At 36.3% G+C, this 25940-nt stretch overlaps 1 protein-coding gene across 1 annotated transcript; it reads left to right on the top strand.

Annotated features, from left to right (window-relative positions):
- Window positions 1–558: 558 nt before the first annotated feature.
- SLC25A31 (solute carrier family 25 member 31) lies at window positions 559–25010 on the top strand (the record flags this gene model as incomplete). The annotated part of the gene is made up of 6 exons (XM_082837535.1): window positions 559–802; window positions 9325–9452; window positions 18082–18199; window positions 18996–19150; window positions 20808–20933; window positions 24374–25010. The coding sequence occupies 6 exons, from the start codon at window positions 559–561 to the stop codon at window positions 24572–24574; spliced, it is 972 nt and encodes a 323-aa protein (XP_082693661.1). The 3' UTR covers window positions 24575–25010.
- Window positions 25011–25940: the final 930 nt, after the last annotated feature.

The raw sequence follows: 25940 nt of genomic DNA, 5'->3' as shown, positions 1-25940 counted from the left end.
AGGCGGTACTTCCAGCGATGGGGAGCGGCAGATGAAGCTTCGCTGGATAGCCCGCTGCTCAACCCCTGCTCTGCCGCAGGGTTCTTAACTGGCGACGTCCCAGTACCTGGCCTAAGGGTTACCCTGGGAACTAAAACTAAACTCGGTTAATCCCACACAGTTGGTTTATTGCTCTGTCCTGGTTTGGGCTACTAAATTTCCTTATACAGAACTGGTTTTCCCGCGACCGTTCCCGCACCTTCCTGGGTCAGAACCCACTGGCCTCCTAACCCTGCCTGCCGCAAGGACAGCCCCGCACCAACACTTGCCAAGACACTTTAAGAGACTTGCACCACGCGGAGTAGCCACGTGTCGGGAGTCACGTGGCCGGCGCCCGGTGGCGGAAGGCGGTTGGAGGCGCCTGCGCAGCTCCGCACCCCCGGCGCGCTGGTTTCCCGGCGTGCTGAGCGCCGTTTTCCAGCCGGGACGACGCTGAAGCGGTTTTTGGCTTCCCTTCGTCCGTCTCCCCCGCTCTCGTTTTGAGCTTCTGCTGCCCGATTTTACGTCCATCGTCCCACCATGCAGAGTGTACCTCCGAAGAAGAAGCTGGAGAAGAAAGCGGAGAAGCAGCTCTTTGACGCCGCGTCCTTTGGGAAGGACCTGCTGGCGGGCGGGGTGGCGGCGGCCGTGTCCAAGACGACGGTGGCGCCCGTCGAGCGGGTAAAGCTGCTGCTGCAGGTGCAGGCGTCGTCCAAGCAGATCAGCCCCGAGGCCCAGTACAAAGGCCTCGTGGACTGCCTGGTGCGGATTCCCCGTGAACAGGGTGTGTACGCGAGGCCGCCGCGCCAGCCTCTCCCCGCGCCGGTTCAGCTTTCCAGAAAAGCGGGTGGGTGGCCCGGGCGGGGACGCTTGTGGTCGCCACGGCCGTGTGTGTCGGTGATGAGTTTGTTTTCTTTGACTTCGATAATTCAATTTCTTAACCGTTCTAAGAGGCTCTGGTTTCCCAGGGCCAAGAAGGCCTACACGTGACCAGTCCTGGGACAGGGGAGACCACCACCTTCTCTTTCTCTAAATTTCTCCTTCGCAGGAGGCTCTGCACCTCCGTGCACCTGTGTCTGGCTCAGGAGGAAAATGGTTGACCTCCCCGTATTGGGGTAGATGCCATCAGGCCCTTGGCTGTATGTTAATAGGTGCTTTAAGTTGCTTAAATATTTGTTGAAATATTAAGAGAAGTATTCCAAATATGGAAGCATTGGGGCCTCTCAGTATCTAGTACGTATTCAGTGAAAAGAGGTTCTGTTTATTCTCAAGAACTACTAAAGACCAGGGCTGAGACCAAGGAGGCACTCACGTATGCCCAAATTTTAGGGGGACGCCAAAAAAAAAACCTCAGTAGTAGAAACAAATAATATTTTAATGCAGTATTTTTAAAAATCGAAATTAATGCGAAAATCCCATGATGAGCAAGATATAAAAATTTTAAGTAAAGGCGGGATCAGTAATAATTTTTTTGCGTCAGGCTCTGTTTTTACTTAAAGTTTTGATATTTTGGTTCTTTGTGGAGTTTTTTTCCATTAATATTGAAATGATTTCAAGGAATAGGTAATGAAAATGCTTTATTAATCATTCAATGCCCTCTTCTTACTGAATGGCTCCTTAAGTTAGCTAAGTGGATAAGAGGATGAATTGATCAGAAATTTTCTGATATAGTTGTATTCAATTGAAACCTCTATATGAACTCTAAAAAGGAAAGAGGTCTATTTATTGTGTATTCTGAACAAGAAGTATAGTGGCTTCAACTCCAGTGCAGTCCTTTCTTTCACTCCTAAGTCTAGGGCAGGTTACTCTTCCTCCCATAAAAAAGGATTCCTGGGAACTCCCTGGTGGTCCATTGGTTAACACTCCTCACTTACACTGCAGGGGGCACGGGTTCAGTCCCTGGTCAGGGAGCTAGGATCACGCAAGCAGAGTATATCAGGTTGAGGGTAGACTGTTAAGGCATCATCTAAACTGTGGATTTAAAGTGCCCATCTGGGAGCTGAGTTTAGATCTTTAATGGTAAGTGAGTGGTTCACATCTTCTCACTCCCATTTTATCAGAGCAAGCTTCCCATTCCTCTTCGGAGAAGTAGGAGCCTCTTTATTATTTGCTAATCTGCTTTAAATATACAGTCAGGTAAAGTTAAATATTCTGGATAGATTGTGCTGACCAGTGCTAAATCGTTTGATATTTTAAATGTTTTTTGTAGTATTTAAACCTAAATTTATTCCGTATGGCTCTTGTAAATTGAGACTATTATGAATAGCATTCTGGTTCCAGCTTTCTTTAAGCAGAATTTTAAGAAAATGTTTTCTAGTATATACAAGGCCTTGTTATGAGTACACCATGGTATATGCTATGCTAAAAGATTAGTAATTCAAAACAGGGAAAATATTGCCATCTAGGGGCATTTTGGGAAACTTGTGAGGAATTTTTTGTTTAACACAAAGATAGAGGGGAGTAATCCTTAATTGCAATGATATGAAAGGCAAAATCCAGGGCTGCTAAACATCCTGCTGCTGCTGTACATGGCCAGTCCTACACAACAAAGACTTGCCCTGCAACCTCATGACTCAGATCTCCCACTGGACATTCACGTAGCAGTAAAACCTGTTTATGATTATCTAAGCCTAGAAACGAACTCCTATTTACCTATAAACACAAACTGTCTGGGGCAGAATCACACAGTGATTCTAGTAATGCAGCTATCTTGTAAGTAGAGGAAAGATTATATTTTGTTTTATTTAGAATTTTACTGAGAGTTGTTCATCATTGTGAAAACTCATGTTAGCAATTCTGTGTGTGATATTTAGTCACTACTTATATCATCTGCATTTTTAACTATTGAATTCATGATGATTGTATAGATATATTTATTAAGCCCTTTTTTCCAAATGTCAGCGTGTGTCTTAAGCACAACTGATTCATTATAAATAGAGGCAAGCATTGGACTGTTATGTCTATGATGTGATCACGCCTCACCAATTTCCTAAGTAATATATATATTTTATTATAAACTCTTATTTTCTCTTTGTATATAGCAGAAAGGGCATTATATTTATTTTTTTGAACTAGTGAAGAGGTCATTGTCTTTGAATTCTACTTCTAGATAGTAAAGGAAACACTGTAAAATATTTATTATGTATAGAAGACTTGAACCTGGTAGTGCTGAGAATCACTGTGCTAAATCATTATGGAACTTTACTAGGCAATCATATTCTGAGGCTGTTATTTTCTGGAATTTACCTTCTGTCTCTTTTGTGAAAGTCAAGATACATTACATTCTCAGTGTTCTGAAGTTTCTCTTGTTTTTCCTGTTTGCTCAAGTTTTACTGATAACTTTTCCTTTCTTTAGGCAATATGGAATAAGCATAAGAGACAATGAATTCAGAAGGCACAACTAGATGCTCTCTCACTATCTTCTTACCTTATCTCTTTCTTTACACCTCAAGGAGAGAGCTCTTCATTCTTCCTCTGAACATAGCTTTAAACACCTCCTTGGGTGTCTTTGATACTTTTTATAAGCTTTCCTTGGCTTATGAAAGCTTCTGGATTTATCCTGACTAATGCTTTTTTAAAAATTTATTCTTTAGTTGGTATTATGACCTTCCAACTTTGTATGTGTACTTTTATTTTAGTACTTTTTAAACCTGTATTACACAAATAATGCATGTTTACTATAGAAAATTGAAAAATATAGAGAAACAAAAAGTTTTTAAAAAATACTGCTAACATCACCACAGTTAACATTTTGGTGTCTGTGCTGTGATTTTTTTCACTGAGCAAGCTATGCATCGGTAAATATATTTTAATTATTATAATTGTTTTATTTAATATATTGTAACATAGGCTTTTAAAGATGTTATCTCTAAATCTCATGTTTAAGAGCCTACCAGAACTCTTTTCTCTTTTAGGTATTACTGGCCATGAATTCATCAGCTGTCTTTAATCTGAACTTTTCCAAACATATTTTCCTGAAGGCTAAAGCAGGGAGGTTTTTATATCTTGAAGATGATATTTTGGGGTATGGAAAGAAAATGTTAGGTATATGTGTTATCTAAATAAAATGGGAACATAAACTTTACTGATATTTAGTAAATGAATTGGCACTGGCACCTATGGTTGGCCAAATGTCAGTTATATATCACAGGATGCTAAGGTATCCTGAAAAAAAAGTAGGAGTTACACAGGGTAAAGGGGATAACAGGTACCCTTACTCAATTATTGTATAATGAACATATTATAGTTTATGTTGGCTCAGATAAATGGATTTATAGAGATAAGAAGACTTTGAATATTTGAAATTGTCAAGAATACTATTTGAAATATAGATTCACATACACTATTTTTAAGAATGGACCTCATCCTAAGGGTGCCTTGAGATAATAGCAGATGATAGTATGAAAACATCATGATTAGCAAGATATCTGAAAATACTATTTTTTAACTATTAAAACAAATGCTCAGTTGTGCCCTAATATCTAAAAGTTTTTCCCGACCATCCTATCTAAATAGCCCTTCCTCATTCTCCAACTACATATACTATTTTTTTCTTGAACATATTTATTTGTTCATTGTCTGTCTTTCTCAAAATGTAAGCTCCATAAGACCAAGAACTTTGTTCCTATGCACTTGGTACCAAATAAAAGGTGTTTAAATGAAGAATCTTTTTTTAAAAATTTTTATTGGAGTATAGTTGATTTACAGTGCTGTGTATATGAAGAATCTTTAACTCATTCTTTCCTTTCTCTTTTGGAATAGTTTTACAAATGTACATAACAGGGTAGTATAGTAGCAAAGGTATATTATTTACTTTTTTAAGTATGTACATATTTGAGAGTCATGATTACATTTTTTTAACTGATAGGCAGACTGTCAAAGCATGTTGGAGCCTGCTAGTCTAGAATATACAGTTGACCCTTGAACAACACGGGTTTGAACTGTGTGGGTCCACTTACACATGGATTTTTTTTTTTCTCCAGTAGCAAATACTACAGTACTTGATCCCTGGTTGGTTGAATCCATGGTTGCAGAACCGTGGTTATGGAAGAACCACATATAGGGAGGGCTGACTACAAGTTATTACTTGGATTTTTGACGGCATGGATAATCAGCACCCTAACCCTTACGTTGTTCAAGGGTCAACTGCATACCCAAACATGCCTAGCATTTCCATTCTTGGCTAGTAAGTGAACAAGTAAATGGCCCAGTAACTTTTTCCCATTTTCCCATCAGTTCTGTATTCTTAATTATTTTCTCAGAATTAAGTTCAGAGTAGGTTTTTCTCACCCTTGAATTTTGAAGAGATTATTTTTACTTAGCAATTAAGTAAAAAAAAAACTTAGATGTTCTGCTATTAGCAGAGAAATATACCACAACCCCTATGTTTGTCTCTATCAGTTTTGTGATTATATATTAGGAAATTGTCCTTTTGTTCTGTGTAACTAGAGAGTCAAATACTGCTACATTTGCATCACACTTGCTTTTCCCTTGTTTTATTCTGACCACAAAGTACTACTGTTTTTATCCAAAATGGATTTTTACCTAGAGGCAATAGAGATTTAATAGCTCTAGGTCTGGAGTCAGATAGATCTCGAAAATTATGGAGTTAAGTGTCCCAACCTTTCCCTTACCTTGTAACCTTGAACAATTTTTTTTTTTTTTTTTTTTCCATTACGTGGGCCTCTCACTGTTGTGGCCTCTCCCTTTGCGGAGCACAGGCTCCGGACGCGCAGGCTCAGCGGCCATAGCTCACGGGCCCAGCCGCTCCGCGGCATGTGGGATCTTCCTGGACCGGGGCACGAACCTGTGTCCCCTGCATCGGCAGGCAGACTCTCAACCACTGCGCCACCAGGGAAGCCCCTTGAACAATTTTTATTTAACCTCTCTCAACCTCAATTTTCTCAGTTCTATACAAGGTGTAAAAATATTACCTACCTCATATGGTAGTTGCGACGGTTAAACAAGATAATGCCTGTAAAATACTCAGCCACGTATCTGTTGCATAGTTAGTGCTCAATAAATTTTAACTCTTTAATCATTTTGAATACATTCCTAAATTTAGAAACATGTATTCCTCATGTTCATTTGTAAATGAATGTATTTGGGATAAATTTGCATTACATGTAGAGTAGATTTTTGTAATCTATCTAAAGAACCTACATAGTACACAGTGTACTTAGAGTACATGTGAATAAAACCTTGAAACCTGGTCCCCAGAAATAATATTTCTATAGAAGATGCATTCAGAGTTCCACTTTGAGGTTCCTCCTCTTTGCACTCCTGCTAAGGACATTGGAGATCCTAAAAGCATGGTACAGCAGTGAGATGCAAAGAAGGGAATAAGTTTTTTAAGTATGATCTGTGGAAAAAGAGTTTAAAGCAGGGGTTTTTAGCCTGATATCTGTAGCTCCAGGGAATCCATGAATCCTGAGAAATACATGCAAAAGTATTTTATGTGTGTGAGATACTTTTTCATATATAACTCTTTAAGAGCTGCCACTGTTATACTTCTAGGGATTTTTTTATTTCTAGATTTTTCATTGAGACATTGACAGTTGTTTTGATGAATCCTCTAGGTTTTTTCATGCAAATACAATTTTGCTAAAAGGAATACGTTCTTCTGTCAATGCTAGCAAACCCCTTTAGTCATAAATCTGTCACTCTGTCATGGTCTTGTTAATTTGCAGATGTCTTTGTCATCAGAATCTTCCATTTATATTCAGTACATTAGCCAAAGTTACAAACCTTTATACTATTCTTATATTTATATGATACTTTTTGTGAAATAAATATTAATTCAGTACTATAATCATAACTAATTATAACTAATAACTCATAATCTGAAACCTATAATATCTCAATACCATCTAAATGAATCAACCATTTCCAGAATGACTATTAATAAATAAGAGCCATGTATAAAATGGGAATTCTAATACATTTTTCATACATGACTTTTTTTTTTTTTTTTTTTTTTTTGCGGTACGCGGGCCTCTCACTGTTGTGGCCTCTCCCATTGCGGAGCACAGGCTCCGGACTCACAGGCCAAGCGGCCATGGCTCATGTGCCTAGCCGCTCCATGGCATGTGGGATCCTCCCGGACCGGGGCAGAAACCCGTGTCCCCTGCATCGGCAGGCAGACTCTCAACCACTGCTCCACCAGGGAAGCCCCATGACACTTTTGTAAACTCAGTTTATTACTTTGTTTTTTTTTAAACAAATGATGATTTCAACTTAAATCCCATTTGATCAGATTGTAGTTCTTCAGCCAGTATGTTCTTCTTTATCCTTTTAAGATCCTCTGCAAGTAGTCTGTTGTTGTGTTACTATAAAACATGGTCTAGAAAATCAAACCTTATTCTTCAGTATCATTTACACCGTCACATTTTACTTTCAACATTTCTCTTCCACAGGTCTGACCTCAGAAAATAAAAATGCTTAACTATGTTATTAAATGTTTTTTATTAACTATGAAGAACTTAAAAAATCTCTAAAAATACCTCCAAAAGTTAGATTCACCAACTTCCCTCAGTAATTCAATGTGGCCATAACTAGCAAGAAATATTCCTTTATAATTTGCTTATATTTCTCATGTTTTAAGATTTTTATTTTGCTTCCATTAAAGAAAAATTGTTAACCTTTCTTAGTACAGAAAATATTTGTATGATTAAATTATTTATGGAAAAGTATTATAGTTAAGGGACTGAATTATTGAGCCAGATTGCTTGAGTTTGAATCCAAGTCTACAGTTTTCTGACTAAGTGACACTGGGCAAGTTACTTAACTAACATCTCTCTGCCGTAGAAGTTTTTTTAACTCAGTTCTTCATATTTAAAATGGAGAGACTAATAGTACCTACATCATGGGTGATTATGAGAATTAAATGAATAAAAAGCAGTTCCTAGAAATTAGTATTATTGTTTTGTTAATATTGCCTCAAAAATTTTTACAGTAATCATTTTCCATTTTTTAAAAAAATAGAGCTTTATTTACCATACTTTAATAATTTTAGGAGTTCTCTAAGATTTGTTTCTCCAGAAACCCAAAGCTGAAGTAGAGCTTTGGAGACAGACAGAAGCCTTGATTCAAAATCCTGGTTATAGTTTCTAAACTTATAAAAGTTTCAATTTATGCATGTATAAAATGGGTATTATAGGAGAACATATGTCATAAGCATAGTGTGGTGATGAAATGAAATATATAAAGCGTTTGCCAGTGCCTGGCACATATTAATTGCTCAAGAAGTTGTAGCTATTACCATTATGTGTTAAATGCCCTAGTAATTTATGCCTACAACTGAATGCCTTGTAACTGAATCAGCTGTGAGGACTGAGAAGATTTCTTGCTATTAATATACTTCTTAATTGCTTTTGTGCAACTGCTTTATATTTAGCTTGGGATCACCAATATTCAGTGTTTTTTCCCACAAAGTATAGTTATTTAACAAATAAATATCTTTCCCTTTTTGTGTTTATCTAATCTAACTTTCAGTTTCTGAGCACCGGGCCCAGTCAACTGAGATTATCTTCATTTGTATTTTTATCTTTAGAAGACTGATTCTGGGTATCCTATTCTCCCAGCTGGGACTAGAGGTATCCTATTCAGAGTAGCAGAGTCAAACCATCTGTAAAAACAGCTATGGGTCCTGAAGGGCTAGCCTGTTGTATTCCAGGGCAGCTATGGATTATAAAGGCAGTGTTGAATTTTGAATTATCAGGGTAACACAGTGACTGAATTATAAAGTTTGGTCATTCCATGGAGATTTGAAGTGGGAAGATTATTGACCTTGAAAGTTTCCTACTATCTCTCCATCTAGCCTCTGGAGACTGCCTTGAATTGTAAATTGATTCTTTTTTGGCTAGGTTTTAAAATATAAAGGTAAGACTCTTTTATCCCTTTCTCATTCTCAGGAGTGTAGATACAAAACAGTTTTGTTCCAACAGCCTTGTCACCATAGGAATTGTATTTTATGATTTGGAAATGAGGCTAAGGATTACTAGCTTCTCTGACAAATACTAGTAAGCTCTGTTTTTCTACTACTAAAGAGCCCTATATTCAACTGGTAATGCTTTCCATAGGTTTTTAGGCATTCAAGGCTTCCTATTGGAAATTAACAAAATTGAAATGGGGTACATGGAGTTAACACTGCCTTTTTTCTTTAGTTGGAGACACATGTAAACTTTATTTTTTTTCTCATGAGAAAAGATGTTTTAGATAGTTTGAACAGCTAAGTTTGTTAAAACTATGCAAATTATTTAATAATAATACAATATAAGTTTATATTTAGTATATTTTCTTTTGTAGGTTTCTTCAGTTATTGGCGTGGCAATTTGGCAAATGTTATCCGGTATTTTCCAACACAAGCTCTAAACTTTGCTTTCAAAGACAAATACAAACAACTGTTCATGTCTGGAGTTAATAAAGAAAAACAGGTAATTATTGTTTATTTTATTTTGTTATTTTTTAATTGAATGAAAGATTCTTTAAATTATATAATACTTTGCAATTTTCAAAAGTTTTACACATGATTTCATATTGTCTCATAGTAACCCCTTTTTTCCGCCATCCCTGTCTGCCCCTCCCCCTTCCCTCTCCCCACTGGTAACCACTAGTTTGTTCTCTATATCTGTGAGTTGCTTCTCTTTTGTTTTATTCATTAGTTTGTTGTATTTTATAGATTCCACATATAAGTGATATCATACAGTATTTGTCTTTCTCTGACTTATTTCACTTAGCATAATGCCCTCAAAGTCCATCCATGTTACTGCAAATGGCAAAATTTCATTCTTTTTTATAGCACAATAGTATTCCATTGTTTATGTATACCACATCTTGTTTATCCATTCATCTGTTGATGGACACTTAGATTGCTTCCATACCTTGGCAATTGTAAATAATGCTGCTTTGAACATTGGGGCGCATGTATCTTTTTGAGTTAGTGTTTTTGTATTTTTTTGGATATACACCCAGGAGTAGAATTGCTGGGTCATATGGTAGTTTTATTTTTAGGAAAAACAGGTAATTATATTTTAATATCTCTAAAATTTTTTAAGAAGTAGTTGGATTTGTCTTGAGGGTTTTTTTCAGTTGAAGTATAGTTGATTTATCAATACAGTGTTGGTTAATTTCTGCTGTACGACAAAGCAATTCAGTTATACATATATGTGTGTATATATATTCTTTTTTTATATACTTTTCCATTATGGTTATTCCAGGATATTGAATGTGGTTCCCTGTGCTATACAGTAGGACCTTGTTGTTTATCTGTATTCTATAAAACAGCTTACATCTGCTAACCCCAGCCTCTCCCTCCTTCCTCCCCCACCCCCATCCCCCTTGGCAACCACAAGTCTGTTCTCTATGTTTGTGAGTCTGTTTCTGTTTCATAGATAGGTCCATTTCTGTCATATTTTAGATTCCACATATAAGTGATATCATATGGTATTTGTCTTTCTCTTTCTGAGTTACTTCACTTAGAATGATGATCTCTAGTCCATCTTTCTGCAAATGGCATTATTTATTTAACTATTAAAAAATAATAGTTAAAACATAGTAACTGTTAGGGACTTCCCTGGTGGTGGCAGTGGTTAAGAATCTGCCTTCCAATGTGGGAGACATGGGTTCAATCCCTGGTTGGAGAACTAAGATCCCACATGCTGCAGGGCAACTGAGCCCGTGCAACACAACTAGAGAGAAGCCTGTACGCCACAACTACTGAGCCTACCTGCTCTAGAGCCCATGCACCACAACTAAAGAGACCACGCACTGCAGCTGCTGAGCCCGCGCACTCTGGAGCCTGTGCACCAAAACTAGAGAAGCCCACGAGCTGCATCTACTGAGCTCATGTGCTCTAGAGCCCATGCACCACAACTAGAGAAGCCCGCATGCCGCAACAGAGAGCCCATGCACCGCAACGAAGACCCAGCACACCAAAATAAATAAATAAAAATAATAAATAAATAAATACCTTAAAAAAAAGATTAATAATACCTGAGAAAAAACATAGTAACTGTTAGCATACTATAATTTGTATTAAGTTATAGAAATAACATATGGAAAACATAGAATTGTATTAACTTTTACCAGTTTCTCTAAACCTCTTAACACAGTTTTAATAACTAAGAGATGTTTTGTCTCAACACAATATTTCTCTGAATAAATATTAATTTTAATATAATTTACATTTTATAATCCCTATTCTGCGCTAGAAAAATTCAGCATTTAATCTGGTTTTGATAAGCAAAAAAAGCAGTCAACAAATGTGTATTTCCTAATTCTGAAGTAATTTATTTCCTAAAGAAGCAAATTGTTTCTTCTTTATGACTGAGGTGCTATTTGGCTGAGATTAAAGTGTGTAGGAAGATCAAGTCAAATACAGGAAAATGATAAATTTAACTTAGAGAATTCTCTTGTAAAGCAACTATATTCCAATAAAAATTAATTTCAAAAAAGTTAGAGAATTCTCTTTTTTTTAATCACAAAGGTGCTTTTACTTTTCAGGGTAATCACTCCCTTGGTTATAAAATCTCATTTTCAAAATTTCCTACTTGTATGAACTATGTGTCATTTGTCCTGGTCTCCATTTGTTTTGTTACCTCCGTATACACTAGACCACCTACATTACTGTCAAGATCTTCCCCTCACCCGCCCTTATAAAGTCTCTCTACCCCTTCATCCTTCGTCTTTTTCTCTTCCCCCAGCCAACCAACCAAGCTGTCCTAGCAGATTCTTTAAAAGCAACTATTTATGGAACATTTCTTTGTTGCTATTTCCATTAATTTCCTTTTAGACCCTTTATTTCCTTTATTGAGTGCTTTGCACTATTATGTAGTTGGAGGTATAAAGGTAACAAAGAAAATTCTTTACGCTTAGATTCAGAAGATCTGGATTTAGGTCCTGGCACTCAGCTTATTTAGCTGTGTGAATTTTTGAATACCGCCTCTCTGATCTTTAGTTTCCTCATCTGAAAATTGGACATAAGAATACCTACCTCATGAGGTTTAGATGAGTAAGGTTTAGATGAGACTAAACATGTAAAGACACATAAAGTGCTTACTGTAGTGCTGTGCTTTTTTTTTTTTAAAGTAATTGGTATTTTTTTAAAAATATTATTTATTTATTTTTGGATGTGTTGGGTCTTTGTTGCTGCATGTGGGCTTTCTCTAGTTGCGGTGAGTGGGGGCTACTCTTCATTGCGGTGCGCAGGCTTCCCATTGCGGTGGCTTCTCGTTGCGGAGCATGGGCTCTAGGTGCGTGGGCTTCAGTAGTTGTGGCACACGGGCTCTAGAGCGCAGGCTTAGTAGTTGTGGTACACAGGGTTAGTTGCTCTTAGTTGTGGGATCTTCCCGGACCAGGGCTCGAATCTGTGTCCCCTGCATTGGCAGGCGGATTCTTAACCACTGCACCACCAGGGAAGTCCCAGTGCTGTGCTTTTATGGTAGGCACTCAGAAAAATGTTTGTCATCTTTAGGTAACAACTCTAATAGTTGGAACTTCTCTTGACTAAGGACCTATGTCAGAGGGTCCTCAAGACCATTTTCATGTTCAGCGATTCACTAGGCCTCAGAGAACTCAGAAAAGCTGTTATAGAAATGGTTTATTACAACAAAAGGATATAGAGTAAAATCAACAAAGGGAAAAGGCACATAGGACAAAATCCAGGAGAAACTAGGTACAAGCTTCTAGCTGTCCTCTCCTGTAGAGTCACCTGGACAGCACTTAATTCTCCCAGCAATAATGTATGACAACACATATAATGTGCTGCCAAATAGGGTTGCTCATTTGAGCCATGGTGGCCAGGCTTTTTGGGGAGTCAGTTTCTTAGGCATGTGTAATGTGACTGACCTTAGCTACTCAGTCTCCAGCCGCTGCCCCCACCCACTCAAGAGGTCAAACTGATATAGTTTAGCCCAAAGCATACAAAGGGGTGTTCACCATAAATCAAGGTTAGTATAAACTATCTGGCGTTACCCAAAGCTTCAGGTATATAAAGACACTCTAATTAGGTAGGATATTCCAAGGGCTCAGACGGTTATCTCAAAGGAACCTTTGAGTTTGAGCAAGGGTGGTCCTGAAGATCTTTTCAGTGTGTGTAGGGTTTGGGCAACACAGGCCAGCTGAGTTAACTCTTTATTGAACATTTTCCACCCCATCTCCCCCAAAAGATAATTCCTATAAGACTAAGCCAAATGGAGCAATTAACTCCAGAATTAACCAGAAAATTTATGTTACTAACATCTATCCCTAACAGTGTAAATAACATGGCTCTAAAATTTTTGAAGTTAACTTTGATCCGTGCTAAAATTCTGTAATAAATTTCAAATTAGTAGAGCCTGAGGTAAAAACATTTTTAGTATACCTATAAAGAGCATGCTATCTTATTTAGAATGTAAAGGTATTCAGTCACAAGTAATAGTGTAATGTTTAAATATATATTATTTACTAAATCTGGATACTAATGACCATTTTATTTCTCCCCTTAGACATCAAAATTGTATCCTATCTCTGCTCCCATCCCCCTACCAAGAAAAGTGGGGAAAAAAAAAAAAGAACTGAAAAAGAAAAGTCAATATTTTTGGTTTCTTACCTGGTCTTAAAAGAAGCAGAGAAGGTAGAAAAAACAAGTACAGTGTATGTGATTTAAAAGTGGTTGATCTACCACAGTGAGGTATCTCTGCACACTTACCAGAATGGCTAAAATGGTGACAACACCAGATGTTGGCACGGACACAGAGGAGCTGAATCATTCTTACATTGCTGGTGGGAATGTAAAATGATATTGCCACTCTAGAAAAGAGTATGACAGCTTCTTACAAACTGAACATATGCTTATCATACAGTCCAACTCTAGGGCATTTATCCCAGAGAATAAAAACTTCTGTTCACAAAAAAAGCAATGTATACAATGTTCATAGAAGATTGTTTCATTATAGACAAAAATTTGGGAATAACCCAGATTTCCTTCAACAGGTGAATGCTTAAACAAACTATGGTACATCACACCATGGAAGATTACTCAGCAATAAAGAGGAACAACTCTTTGATAAAACAAATACTGTATAATCCCCTTAGGGACCTAGAAAAGGCAAATTCATAGAGACAGAAAGTAGAATAGAGGTTACCAGGAGCTGGGGGGGAGGGAGATTATTTAATAGGTACATAGTTTATATTTAGCATGATGAAAAGTTCTGGAAATAGATAGTAATGATGCTTATACAGTATTGTACTTAGTGCTGCTGAATTATATACTTAAACATGGCTAAAACAGTAAATTTTACGTATATTTTACCACAGTTTTAAAAAAGAACAGACTTTTGATACCTACAGCAACTTTGAATGCTAAGTGAAAAGAAGCCAATCTCAAAAATTATATTTGCTTTCTGATTTCATGTATATAGCATTATTAAGGTGAGAAGATTATAGAGATGGAAATTATAATAGTGGTTGCTAGGAGAGAGGGAGGTGGCCATAAAAGGGTAGCAGTGAGGGGTCTTTATCATGGAACTGTTCACCGTGGTGATTGGTGGTTACATGAATCTGCACACGTGATAAAATGGCATAGAACTAAATATACACACAAATAAGTGTGTGTAACTGGTGAAATATGAATAAGGTAGATTTTTATCAGTGTTAATTTCCTCTGCTATAGTTATGCTAGATATTACCACTGGGGGAAGTTGGTTGAAAAGTTTATAAACTCCATATGTATTAGGATGCATGTGAATCTGCAATTATCTCAAAGTAAAAAGTTTAAAAAAAATAACCATGGTAGGGAGGTGTGTGCCTACTATATACTGTTTCACTGAATTTTTACCTCATCCTTATTTTTATCCCAAATGTACAGATAAGGAAAGCAAGACAGATAAAGCACTTACCCTAGTCATGTGTTCATGTCTTTCTAAGTCCCAAATTTAGTTCTTTCTACTGCACTCTATTCCTCTCTCAGCTGAGGTGACTAGACTAGATGAGTCTTAGCTGAACTGGGCATAAAATATGCCTCTGCCACTCCTTAGCAGCTACCAGCACAACCCTCAGCAGAGAAGACTAGAACTTCCAGCACTCTTCCATGCCCAGACAAACTGTTAGAAAGAACTTTGGTCTCAGGGTGTTTGTTCTTGGAGGCATCAAGTCTGTTTATCATCTATTTGTCAGCAGTTGCAAATAAACAGGATTATTTACCTCCAAACCCCCTAGACTCTTTTGTTCTCCTCTCCTTGCCTGATTCTTTTTCATGCCCTCTCCTTTTATAGTATAGTAATATCTGAAATTACTAACTTATAATTAAAAACTCATTTATGCTGATATACAACCTCTCCTGGGTCTGTTTTATTTTCAGGCTTAATTGTGGAGGGACAGACTTGTTACACAAACACTTGCAGGATTATCATTCAGCATAGATTCTTATTTCTTATCTCCCTCTCCTTCCTTCCACCCTCCCCCTTCCTCCCTTCCTTCCTTCCTTCCATTAGTAGTTTGGCCATACTGTTTATACATGTTGTGCCTGCCTGCTTTTTCATAGGCCCCACTTTCACTATCAGAGGGGTCCTCATTTGAATAATAAATTATATGATCATTCACCCAGAAAGTCATGGATCTGTTTTCTTTTATCTAGGAAGGAAAGAAAAAGGTTAAATAGAATTTAAGATGTACTTTATAAATCTTTGTGCTGCATATCATATTTGGTTTGGCTTATTTGCTTGTAAGAAACAGAGACTTAAATTACTTCAAGAAAAATGGGTATTTCTTGCAATGATACACTGGCATTGGAAGTTGAACCAAAGACAGCTCTAGGGATCAAACTGTATTCTTTATCTTTGTCTCCCAGGTCACTTAGTCTATCTCTGTCTCTAATGATCTGCTTTTTGTGTGTGTTTGCTCTGTGTTTTCTCATTATTGCCCTTTTTTTACTTACCTATATTTTCTTTGTTTCTTTTAAGTTCAGTGTTATTATCATAGTGATTCCTTCTAACCTTTCAGATGGTTAGAGGTTCTTTACCAGAGATCCATGCATGCTTGAGGAATAACTTACACTAAAAGTATATGTTTATATATATGTGATTTTTATTGGAAGAGTATCTATAGGTTTCAACCGTCTCAAAGTAGACTGAAACCTAAAAAAAAATTATTTAATATCTTTTCCATTTCTGTCTTACTGATAACCTGCATAGAACTTCTGGAGTCAAATTCCTAAGACTTAAGCTATGGCCCAGTTCTACTTTTTCTACCAGGTTATTCTAGACTATGGATTAGCTACCCTGGGGTGAGATTCAACCTTCTGGTCTAATCTCTGTGTGATTAGGAACCGTGGCTACCTATGCAGTAGAACTTATGAGTTTCACTTAAAAGGCATGATGGGAGTCTGAGTACCCTTCATTAAACAAATATTTATTGAATGCATTACTCTTACTCTGGGCAAGGCCCCATGACTTGCTTTCTGAAATAAGCAAATGAATTAAGAGTCTAGGCCTCATAAAAATGTAGACAACGTAAATGTCCATGAACTGATGAATGGATAAATAAAATGTGGTTGTGAAATATTATTTGCCAGTGAAACGGAATGAAGTGCTAACACATGCTACAACACGGATGAACCTTGTAAACGTGTTATATGAAAGAAGGCAGTCACAAAAGACTGCATATTGTGTTATTTCATGTATAGGAAATGTCCGGAATAGGCAAATCTGTAGAGACAGAAAGTAGCCTAATGGTTATGTAGGGCTCAGGGGAATTGGGAAGATGGGAAGTGACTGCTGGTGGGTACAGGGTTCCTTTCGGGGTGAAGAAAATGTTCTGCAACTGGTAATGGTTGCACGGCTCTGTGAATATGCCAACAGTCCATTGAACTGAATTCTTGACGTGGATGAGCTGTATGGTATGTAAATATATCTCAACAAGTAAAAATAAAAATAATAATTCTGGCCTGAAGAAATTTATAGTCCGTAGAAGACAAGACAGGTACACAAATAATTATAAATTGAAAGTAGAAAGTTATTGTAAATACTATTTTAAAAAAATGAGAATCTGGAACATGTTGACACATTTTACATATTGATCACATGATTCACCTTTAATTCTCTGAGAGATGAAGTACTTATGGGAAGAGGGTATGATTATATACAGTTTTGGGTGGGTTGGGGATCAGAGAATTCGTGGAAGAAATAGAATTTGAGTTAGAGCATAACTTGATAACTTTTTGTTTTAAGAAGATAGGAAGAAAATATTAAAATAAGAAGGGCATTCCAGGCCAAGAGAAAATTGAGAGTTCCAAAGCATCTGAGACTTAAAATTGTTAGAAATAAGAGCTAGAGAAGCAAGAAACTGAGCTTGACTAGCTAGAATGGTTACTGTGGCCTTGTACCCTAGATTTTCTATGACAGTTCCAATTCAAATATTCCTTCCTTCTCCAGTGAGCTCTAGATGTTGAAAAGCGGTTTATGGACTTAAGCAGGGCACATTTCAAAGGTTTATCAAAAAGAACTTCAACAGCCCACGTGAACTAGTAGATCAATAAGGTCTTACATGCCACTCAACCACATTATAATTGATTTCTGCCAATTTACATGTTGGCATTTGAACATAATTATATTTTTGAGCTACTTACATTTATTTCTACTAAAATACAAAGTGAAATTGTGGCATTATGATGTATTACTGTCCCTCTCCACTGCCGCCAAGAAGGGGAACCACTAAAGCCTCCACAGATGCCTAACATTTTAGTCATAACTAAAATATATTATTAACGAATAACTTTATACAGTCTAAAGAGCAGAATATCTTATGTGGCCTCTTTTGCTAACTTGGGCTACTTTTGCTGGAGGACATTAAAATATCTTGGAATTTTAGTATGTCAGCATCTAAGCTGTATCTCCCAGACTGCCTGGTAAGAAATAAAGGCTGCATGGACATGAAGGGAAGTATTTTGCATGATAATATATGCGTTATTATAGGTGTTCACTTTATAAAAGCAGTTTGTAAATCTGGCTTTTTAACCTTATAAAAACAAGGGTATTTAAAAATCAGATTCTATAGTTTAATAACCATGTTTTAATTAATATGTTTCAGTTCTGGAGGTGGTTTTTGGCAAACCTGGCTTCTGGTGGAGCCGCCGGGGCAACATCCTTATGTGTAGTATATCCGCTAGATTTTGCCCGAACCCGATTAGGTGTTGATATTGGAAAAGGTATGGGATTTTTAGAAATACTCTTTCTTCTTTGTGTTTTTGAACACTGTATTATCTATTTTAGTTATGCTTATAACAACAGTGTTGTATTCCATCTAAAAATTTTATTCTCAACCAAATGATAAAGTTATAGAGCCTAAAGAGTACTACTTTTTTCTTTTCTCTTAAAAGAGGGAAGGGGAAGGCCAATACTGTAGTAACAAAAAGAGTAAGCACAGAGACTGCTTATAACTTATTTCCAGTTTGTTTGTTTGTTTGTTTAGAGAGATCCCTAGATCCCTTCATGCACTTACTTTCCTGTCTTGACTGTGGCTTGTCTCTACATTAGGTGTATAACTCTCATCCTAGAGATTCTCTTTTCCTCTGTCCTTACTTATTTATCACATCTTTCTGTGTTTTTGTTACACCCTTGTTTTGGTAGATATGTTCTTTGATAGCTTTCTGAGAAGGGTGGATAGGAGATAAATTGAGATCTTGCATATCTGAAAATGTCTATGTTTCATCCTTTTAATATTTTGCCATATGTAAAATTCTGGATTTAAAATTATTTCCTTTCACAATTTTGAAAGCATTAATCTGGATTCTAGTTTCTAATACTGCTCTTAAGAAATCATTCTCTTACTGTTGATCCTTTTTATGTGGCCTTTTTTCTTTTTAATTACCTTATATCTCTGATGATCTGACATTCACAATGATGTATCTTTGTGTGAGTCATTTTCAGTAATTGTGGAGGTCACTCAGTTGGCCCAATATCTGATATGATGTTGCTAATAAATTTTAAATGGCTTTATTTTAGGTCCTGAAGAGAGACAATTCAAGGGTTTAGGTGACTGTATTATGAAAATAGCAAAATCAGATGGAATTGTTGGTTTATACCGAGGGTTTGGTGTTTCAGTTCAGGGCATCATTGTGTACCGAGCCTCTTATTTTGGAGCTTACGACACAGTTAAGGTAATTTGGTACTTTAACTAGTATATATTAAATAAATTGTTTGTTTCTTTTTATTCTAATTAGTAATATGTTCAGCAGGTATGTTTACTTTTAATTATAGAAATCAAAATAAATGATGACATAAGAGATATTATAGCATTCTGTTTAATCATGACTTTGCCATAACCTAATTAAATTACAACTGTATTATGGATCTGACTTTGGATATAAAGCATAAATATAAACGTTAGGTTTTTGTGCTGTTTGCACCGAAAGACTCAAATAGAAAACATGCTGATTAGATTATATCATAATTAGATCTTTGGTATATAGGAAGGCATCTTCTAACAGAGTTTTTCTGATTTTACATTCATTTTATTATCCTTTTTTTTTTTTTTTTTTTTGCAGTACGCGGGCCTCTCACTGTTGTGGCCTCTCCCGTTGCGGAGCACAGGCTCCGGACGTGCAGGCTCAGCAGCCATGGCTCACGGGCCCAGCCGCTCCGCGGCATGAATCCGCATCCCTCTCATTGGCAGGCGGACTCTCAACAACTGCGCCACCTGGGAAGCCCTTATTATCACTTTTTTACATGCATATTATCAGTTTACTATCATCAATGGAAAGCAGGCAAGGCATAATTAATTAGTTAAATATGATAAATGCTACTATAGCTCAGTGATCTATTGGATACTGTTAGATTTTGTATTGTATTTTCCAGGTTGTTCTGCAATTTGCCTTTTCAGTTCAGATGTAAATAGAAAGATTGTAATAATGGCTACCATTTTTTGAGCTATTACATAGTTTTGAGAACCTTATTAAGGACTTTATATCCTCACAGTGTTCTAGGATAGCTTTTAATATATCCCATTTTAAAGATAAATAACCTAGGAATGGCTAAGTCATTTATTTATGTGGCAAGCACAGGTCCCGTGCTCTTAATCACTACATCATAATGCTTCTAAAAAGAAGCAATGAAATTAATCCCAGTATTATTTACTAAATAAGCTTAAAACTTGAGGGAAATTTTATAATAGTTTTATACATTATCTCTGCCCTCCCTCATTAGTATAAATGTATCAATAGTTGAATGTTATTTTTATTGTGGTCTGGACATAATACTTTGTAGTGTATTTTTTTAGACAGATAAATAGATTAATTGAAATTACAGGATCTTATATATGTTTATTTAATCACAGAAAAATTTATGTTTAATCGCCCTCTGCTTTCCTGTGTTATCACCTGTAGTAGTTGTAAAATTTAGGAATGTTTCTTCACTAGCTTAGAGCTTTAAAGCTGCTTATCAAACATCATCTGTTAATAATAACAGGCATTCTTTCATCTTTTCCAACTCTATGAGGAAGAACCAGGAAGGAACTTTTTTGGTCACTGGCTGCCATCTCTAGTTTTCAGTGTTATTAATAACAAATCTCCTGTAATAGCAGATATGCTATTCTTTTTCAAATACGCTTTTAAAATATAGCCATGTGTGGGATTCTCATTTCTTATTGATCTCCCGCTATTATTTTAATCTTACCACATTAAATCCAACTGTTTTTTTTTACTGCATTTTAAGTATAACTGAGCCCTCTTTCATATATTTATAAGAATTATCCTTTGACTTAATGATTTAAGATATTTTGGAAATTTCGATGGTTACTTGATAATTTTTCTTTTCTAGGGCTTATTACCAAAACCAAAGGAAACTCCTTTTCTTGTCTCCTTTTTCATTGCTCAAGTTGTGACTACATGCTCTGGAATACTCTCCTATCCCTTTGACACAGTTAGAAGACGTATGATGATGCAGGTATTTTATATTATTTGTAAGCCTAATTGAGTTTTCCAGTATTTGATATTCAGATGTAATTTATTAAAATTTTAGAGACATTTTGGCTGAAAGGCATAGGCCATTTGTTTTACTTACTAAAATAAATACATAATGTGTTCTGTCTTGTATTCTTTCCTATCCCAAAGCAGCCATCATCCAGCAAAGTTTCTTCCATGTCTCCTATCAGAACAGAAATGTCTTTTACTCCTATAGCATGTATTGTTGTTTGGAGAGTGGAGGGGCATGGCAAGGATTAGATGAGCATGTGTCTATCTTAACTGAATATTATTAGATTAAGTAGAATAAGCCCAGTCATAGGCCACTGACATATGTAATCATTTGTTGTAGTATATTTTAATAAAAGTAAATAAATTTTAACTCCAAGGATGAAGACTTGTTTATAATGATGTATGTTCTAAATGTAAATACCCAAACCAAAATTTTGATAAAGTCAATCTCCATTGCTGTTACTTGTTACATTCATTCATTCAACAAATAATTGAGTGCCTATTCACCAAGCTCTGGTGACACAAATAAAATAAGGCAGAACCTGCACCCAAATTCATAGCATAGTATTGAAGGCATACTGTTAATGGTTTAAGTAGAAATGTGCATAGGTTCCAGGAATGCAATAGGGGAGGGGTACCCAAGTGCTTAAAGTGATCAGATATGGCCTCTTAGAGAGCTAAATCTCAGTAAATAGGCTTTTTCTCCAGACAGTGAAGAATACATTCTCAGCATAGGGGTAAAAAACATACCTAGAGGTATGGCTTGAGAAGAATTTCAGTATACCCATATGATAGGTTTCATGAGGGCAAGTGAAAATAATGAGGCCAGAAAGCTGTGTTTATTATGTGTCAGAACTGTCCTAAGCATTTTAACTCATTTAATTCTCAGAACAATGCTGTGAGGTGTAGTTATCCTCATTATCCTCTACAAAATGGTCCTGGAAGAACCCAGTGGGCCACCTGAAAGGGTAAAGCATATCTAACCTATTGCTTCATCTATGGACTATCCTTAAAGTTGTTCCTTTTATATCTGTGTTTCCTCTTGATCTATGTCTAGCTCTAGTTTACTAAACTGAAACACTTTTGAAAATTAATTTGCGAATAGACTGTGGATTAAGTAAATGGTACTGTATCAATGTTAAATTGTCTGATTTTGATAACTGTACTTCGGGTATGTAAGAAAATATTCTTAGAAAATGCACACTGAAATGTTTAAAAATAAGGGGCAATGATACCTGTAACTTACTGTCAAAATAATTCAGAAAAAAAATTGTGGGTGTGGATTTTTATATATATGTGTGCATTGCTATATGTATAAAACCGTACCACTGCCATAACATAGTACCAAAGACTGGGTGGCTTAAACAACAGAAATTTATTTTCTAACACTTTGGGAGGTTAAAAGTCAGTCAAGGTGTCCAGCAGGGTTAGTGTCTTCTGAGGGCCTCTCTCCTTGGCTTGTAGATGGCCTTCTTCTCTCTACGTCTTCTCATGGTCCTTTTTCTGTTTCTTTTCTTATAAGGCTTATCATAATGGATTAGGGCCCGCTCTAATGAGCTCATTTAACCATAATTATTTTTATAAAGACCCGGTCTCCAAATTTAGTCACAGTCTGAGGTTCTGGGGTTAGCTCTTCAATATATGAATTTTGTGGGGACACAATTCATAACAGTATTCTTTAATTTTTGCATTTTGATTTTATATCCCACAACTTTATTAAGCCATATTACAAACACTAATCTATATGTACACCCTTTGAAGTTTTTTTTTTGTTTTTACACACAGAGTGATATAATCTGCAAATAATAGCAGGCTTTTTTCCCTTCCTTATCAGTTCTTATGCCTTTTATTCCTTTTCTTGCCTTTCTGCACTGGTTGAGACCTCTGATTCAGTGTTACATTAAAGAAGTAATAACTGGCAACCTTGTTTTGGTCCTAGTCTTACCAGGAATGCCTTCAATGTTACAGATTACAAAGTTTAATGTTCGCTGTGGGGTTTTCGTAGTTATTCTTTATTATATTATGACTGGTCCTTTCTGTTTTGGATTCCAGTAATTTTTGTGTGTGTGTGTGTGGTACGCAGGCCTCTCACTGCTGTGGCCTCTCCTGCTGTGGAGCACAGGCTCCGGACGCGCAGGCTCAGCGGCCATGGCTCACGGGCCCAGCCGCTCCACGGCATGTGGGATCTTCCCAGATCGGGGCACAAACCCGTGTCCCCTGCATCAGCAGGCGTACTCTCAACCACTGCGCCCCACCAGGGAAGCCCATGGATTCCAGTAATTCTTAATCATGAATGGTGGTCATGTTTTTTTCTATATCGAGATGATCATATTTTTCTTATATGCCTGGGGTCAATCCAGCTTGGTCATGATGTATTGTATTTTATACCCCTTGCTGAGTTTGATTTGCTGGGTTTTGTTCAGGATTTTTGTATCCATGGTTTCTGTGACATAAGCTTGTCATGTTTTTCCTTCTTGCGTTATCCTAGACTAATTTTGGTATCAGGCCTATCTATGCAAGCCTCATAAAATATGTTAGGGAGTCTCCCCACTTTTTCTCTTCTTTGGAATAATTTCTGTGAGATTGGAATTAAATTTCCATTGAATTTTTAGTAGAACTCACATATAAAGCCATCTAGACACGTGGTTTTCTAATTTATGAGAAGATTTATAACAACTGATTGAATTTCTTTAACAAATTTAGTATATTCTAAAGTTTTTTGATATTCTGTTGGTAAATTATACTTTTTAGGAATTTATTTCCTCTGTGTTTTCAAAATAATTGTCATAAAGTTGTTCATAATATCATCTTGCTCTTTCTTAATCTCTGGGTCATCTGCAATGATGTTACCTTTGCCACTTTTAATAATTTGGGCGCCTTTTCTTGTTTTTCCTGAAACAGTGTTTCTAGAAATTTGTCAAAGTATTTCAGATAACTAACTTTTGACTTTTTATGCTTTCTCTTGCATTTATTATTTCCTTTATTTCTGGTGGTTAAAGTTACCACTCAAGCTGCGTCTTACAAATTTAGTTGAGGAGTTTTGTGGTTGTTAGTTAGGTTTTAAATATTTTCTAAGATGTGTTTTTCTTAATACCCAAACGTGATATTTTTCTGGTTATCTTTTTTGTTCTTGATTTCTCTCTTAATTGCAATGTGGTGAGAGGATAAATCATGGTATGTGATGCCAATCTTTTAAAATTTGTTAAGTGTAATATGTGGCCATTTTTCAAGTGTGCCTGAAAAGCATGAGTATTTTGCAGTCAGTGGGAACAATACTCAATATATGACAATTAACTCAACATACTTACTCAACACAGTGTTAATTTTAATCTATCCCTGTTGCTAAATTAAATCTGTCTTATGATAAAAGATGTTAAGATAATGGCAAACTCTTTGTCTTTCTTTGTATAGAGTGGTGAGGCTGAACGGCAATATAAAGGAACTTTAGACTGCTTTGTGAAGATATACCAACATGAGGGAATTGGCGCATTTTTTCGTGGTGCCTTCTCCAATATCCTTCGTGGTACAGGGGGTGCTTTGGTGTTGGTATTATATGATAAAATTAAAGACCTCCTTAATATTGATATTGGAGGTAGTTCATCGGGAGATTAAATTGAAAAATGGATATAGTTAACTTATTAAACATACAAATTACGTAGCTGCCATTTGTATACATTTTGATAGTGTGTTATTACTGTCAATATTTTCTTAAAGTGCTAATTCTGCAGTGAAGCATAGGCTTTTTTTTTTTTTTTTTTTTTTTGCGGTACACGGGCCTCTCACTGTTGTGGCCTCTCCCATTGTGGAGCACAGGCTCCAGACATGCAGGCTTAGCGGCCATGGCTCACGGGCCCAGCCGCTCTGCAGCATCTGGGATCTTCCCAGACCGAGGCACGAACCTGTGTCCCCTGCATCGGCAGGCGGACTCTCAACCACTGCGCCACCAGGGAAGCCCAAAGCATAGGCTTTTTTCAAGGATTTAAATACTAAAAGATCAAATAAATGTGGTTTCTTTCCTACTTAGACTCAAACTCACTTTAATGAAGAATTTTACTTAAGTGGTACATGTTATTTTTATTAGTTTAAAATCTTTTTCTTTTGTGATTAAAAAAGTAAATTTTATAATGCTAAAATCTAAGAAATGAAAGTATCTTCTTTTAAAATGATACTCTTTTAATGTAACTGTCTCCCCATCTTTTAAAATCATATGATATAACAAATATTTCTTCAGAGCTTATTAGGAGATGTCATCATCTCCTAATAATATCTGTGGGCATAAGTAAGCTTTATTCTACAACATCTCTACTAAAGCAGTTCAGGTTATTACTATGTATTGTGTTTATGGTATCATATAGCTTTTGATAAGCACAGATTCTAGATCTGATCATAAAAAAATTGATAATGACTTTAATGACACTGCAAACTGTCGTTGGAAAGTAAAAGATATAAAAATGGCATATCTGCTAACTTTTATCTATAAAATAAATAAACTCTTGCTAATGTGAATATATCTTTGAACAAAAAATATCCCCTTGAAAATTACTTTGTGTACTTTGTATTGATGATAATAAAGGAAGTTTAAAACTTATTCCTGAGCTTTATTTTCCTTGATTCTAACTTATTAATAAGCAGAGAGTAACCAAATTTTTGTTAGAATTGGGAACTGGCTTAAAGACAGAAAGCAGGGTTTTCAAGGTTTTGTACAGGAGTCTGTCTTGTTTTTCAGAAATGTTGTAGAAGATAGTACATTTGAAATCCCCAAGACTTAAAAGTTTTAGTGGGTAAAGGAATGTTAAGCTAGTGGGGATAAACTATAGAAGGATTTTGTGAGGCTGTGAGTGGGCAAAACCAAAATAGGGTGAGTGAACTTACTGGTGCACAGGGCAAAGTATATTTCATGGAAAATAATACAAACTATACTTTTTAATATACTTGGTGTTATCACTTGAGGAAAAAAGTTAACTCTTTTGAAAACTCT

Source organism: Leucopleurus acutus (genome assembly GCF_964270905.1).
Source record: "Leucopleurus acutus genome assembly, chromosome: 4".
Lineage (NCBI taxonomy): Eukaryota > Metazoa > Chordata > Mammalia > Artiodactyla > Delphinidae > Leucopleurus > Leucopleurus acutus.
The sequence above is the reverse complement of the archived record's forward strand: the minus strand, read 5'-3'. Positions and strand labels throughout refer to the sequence as shown.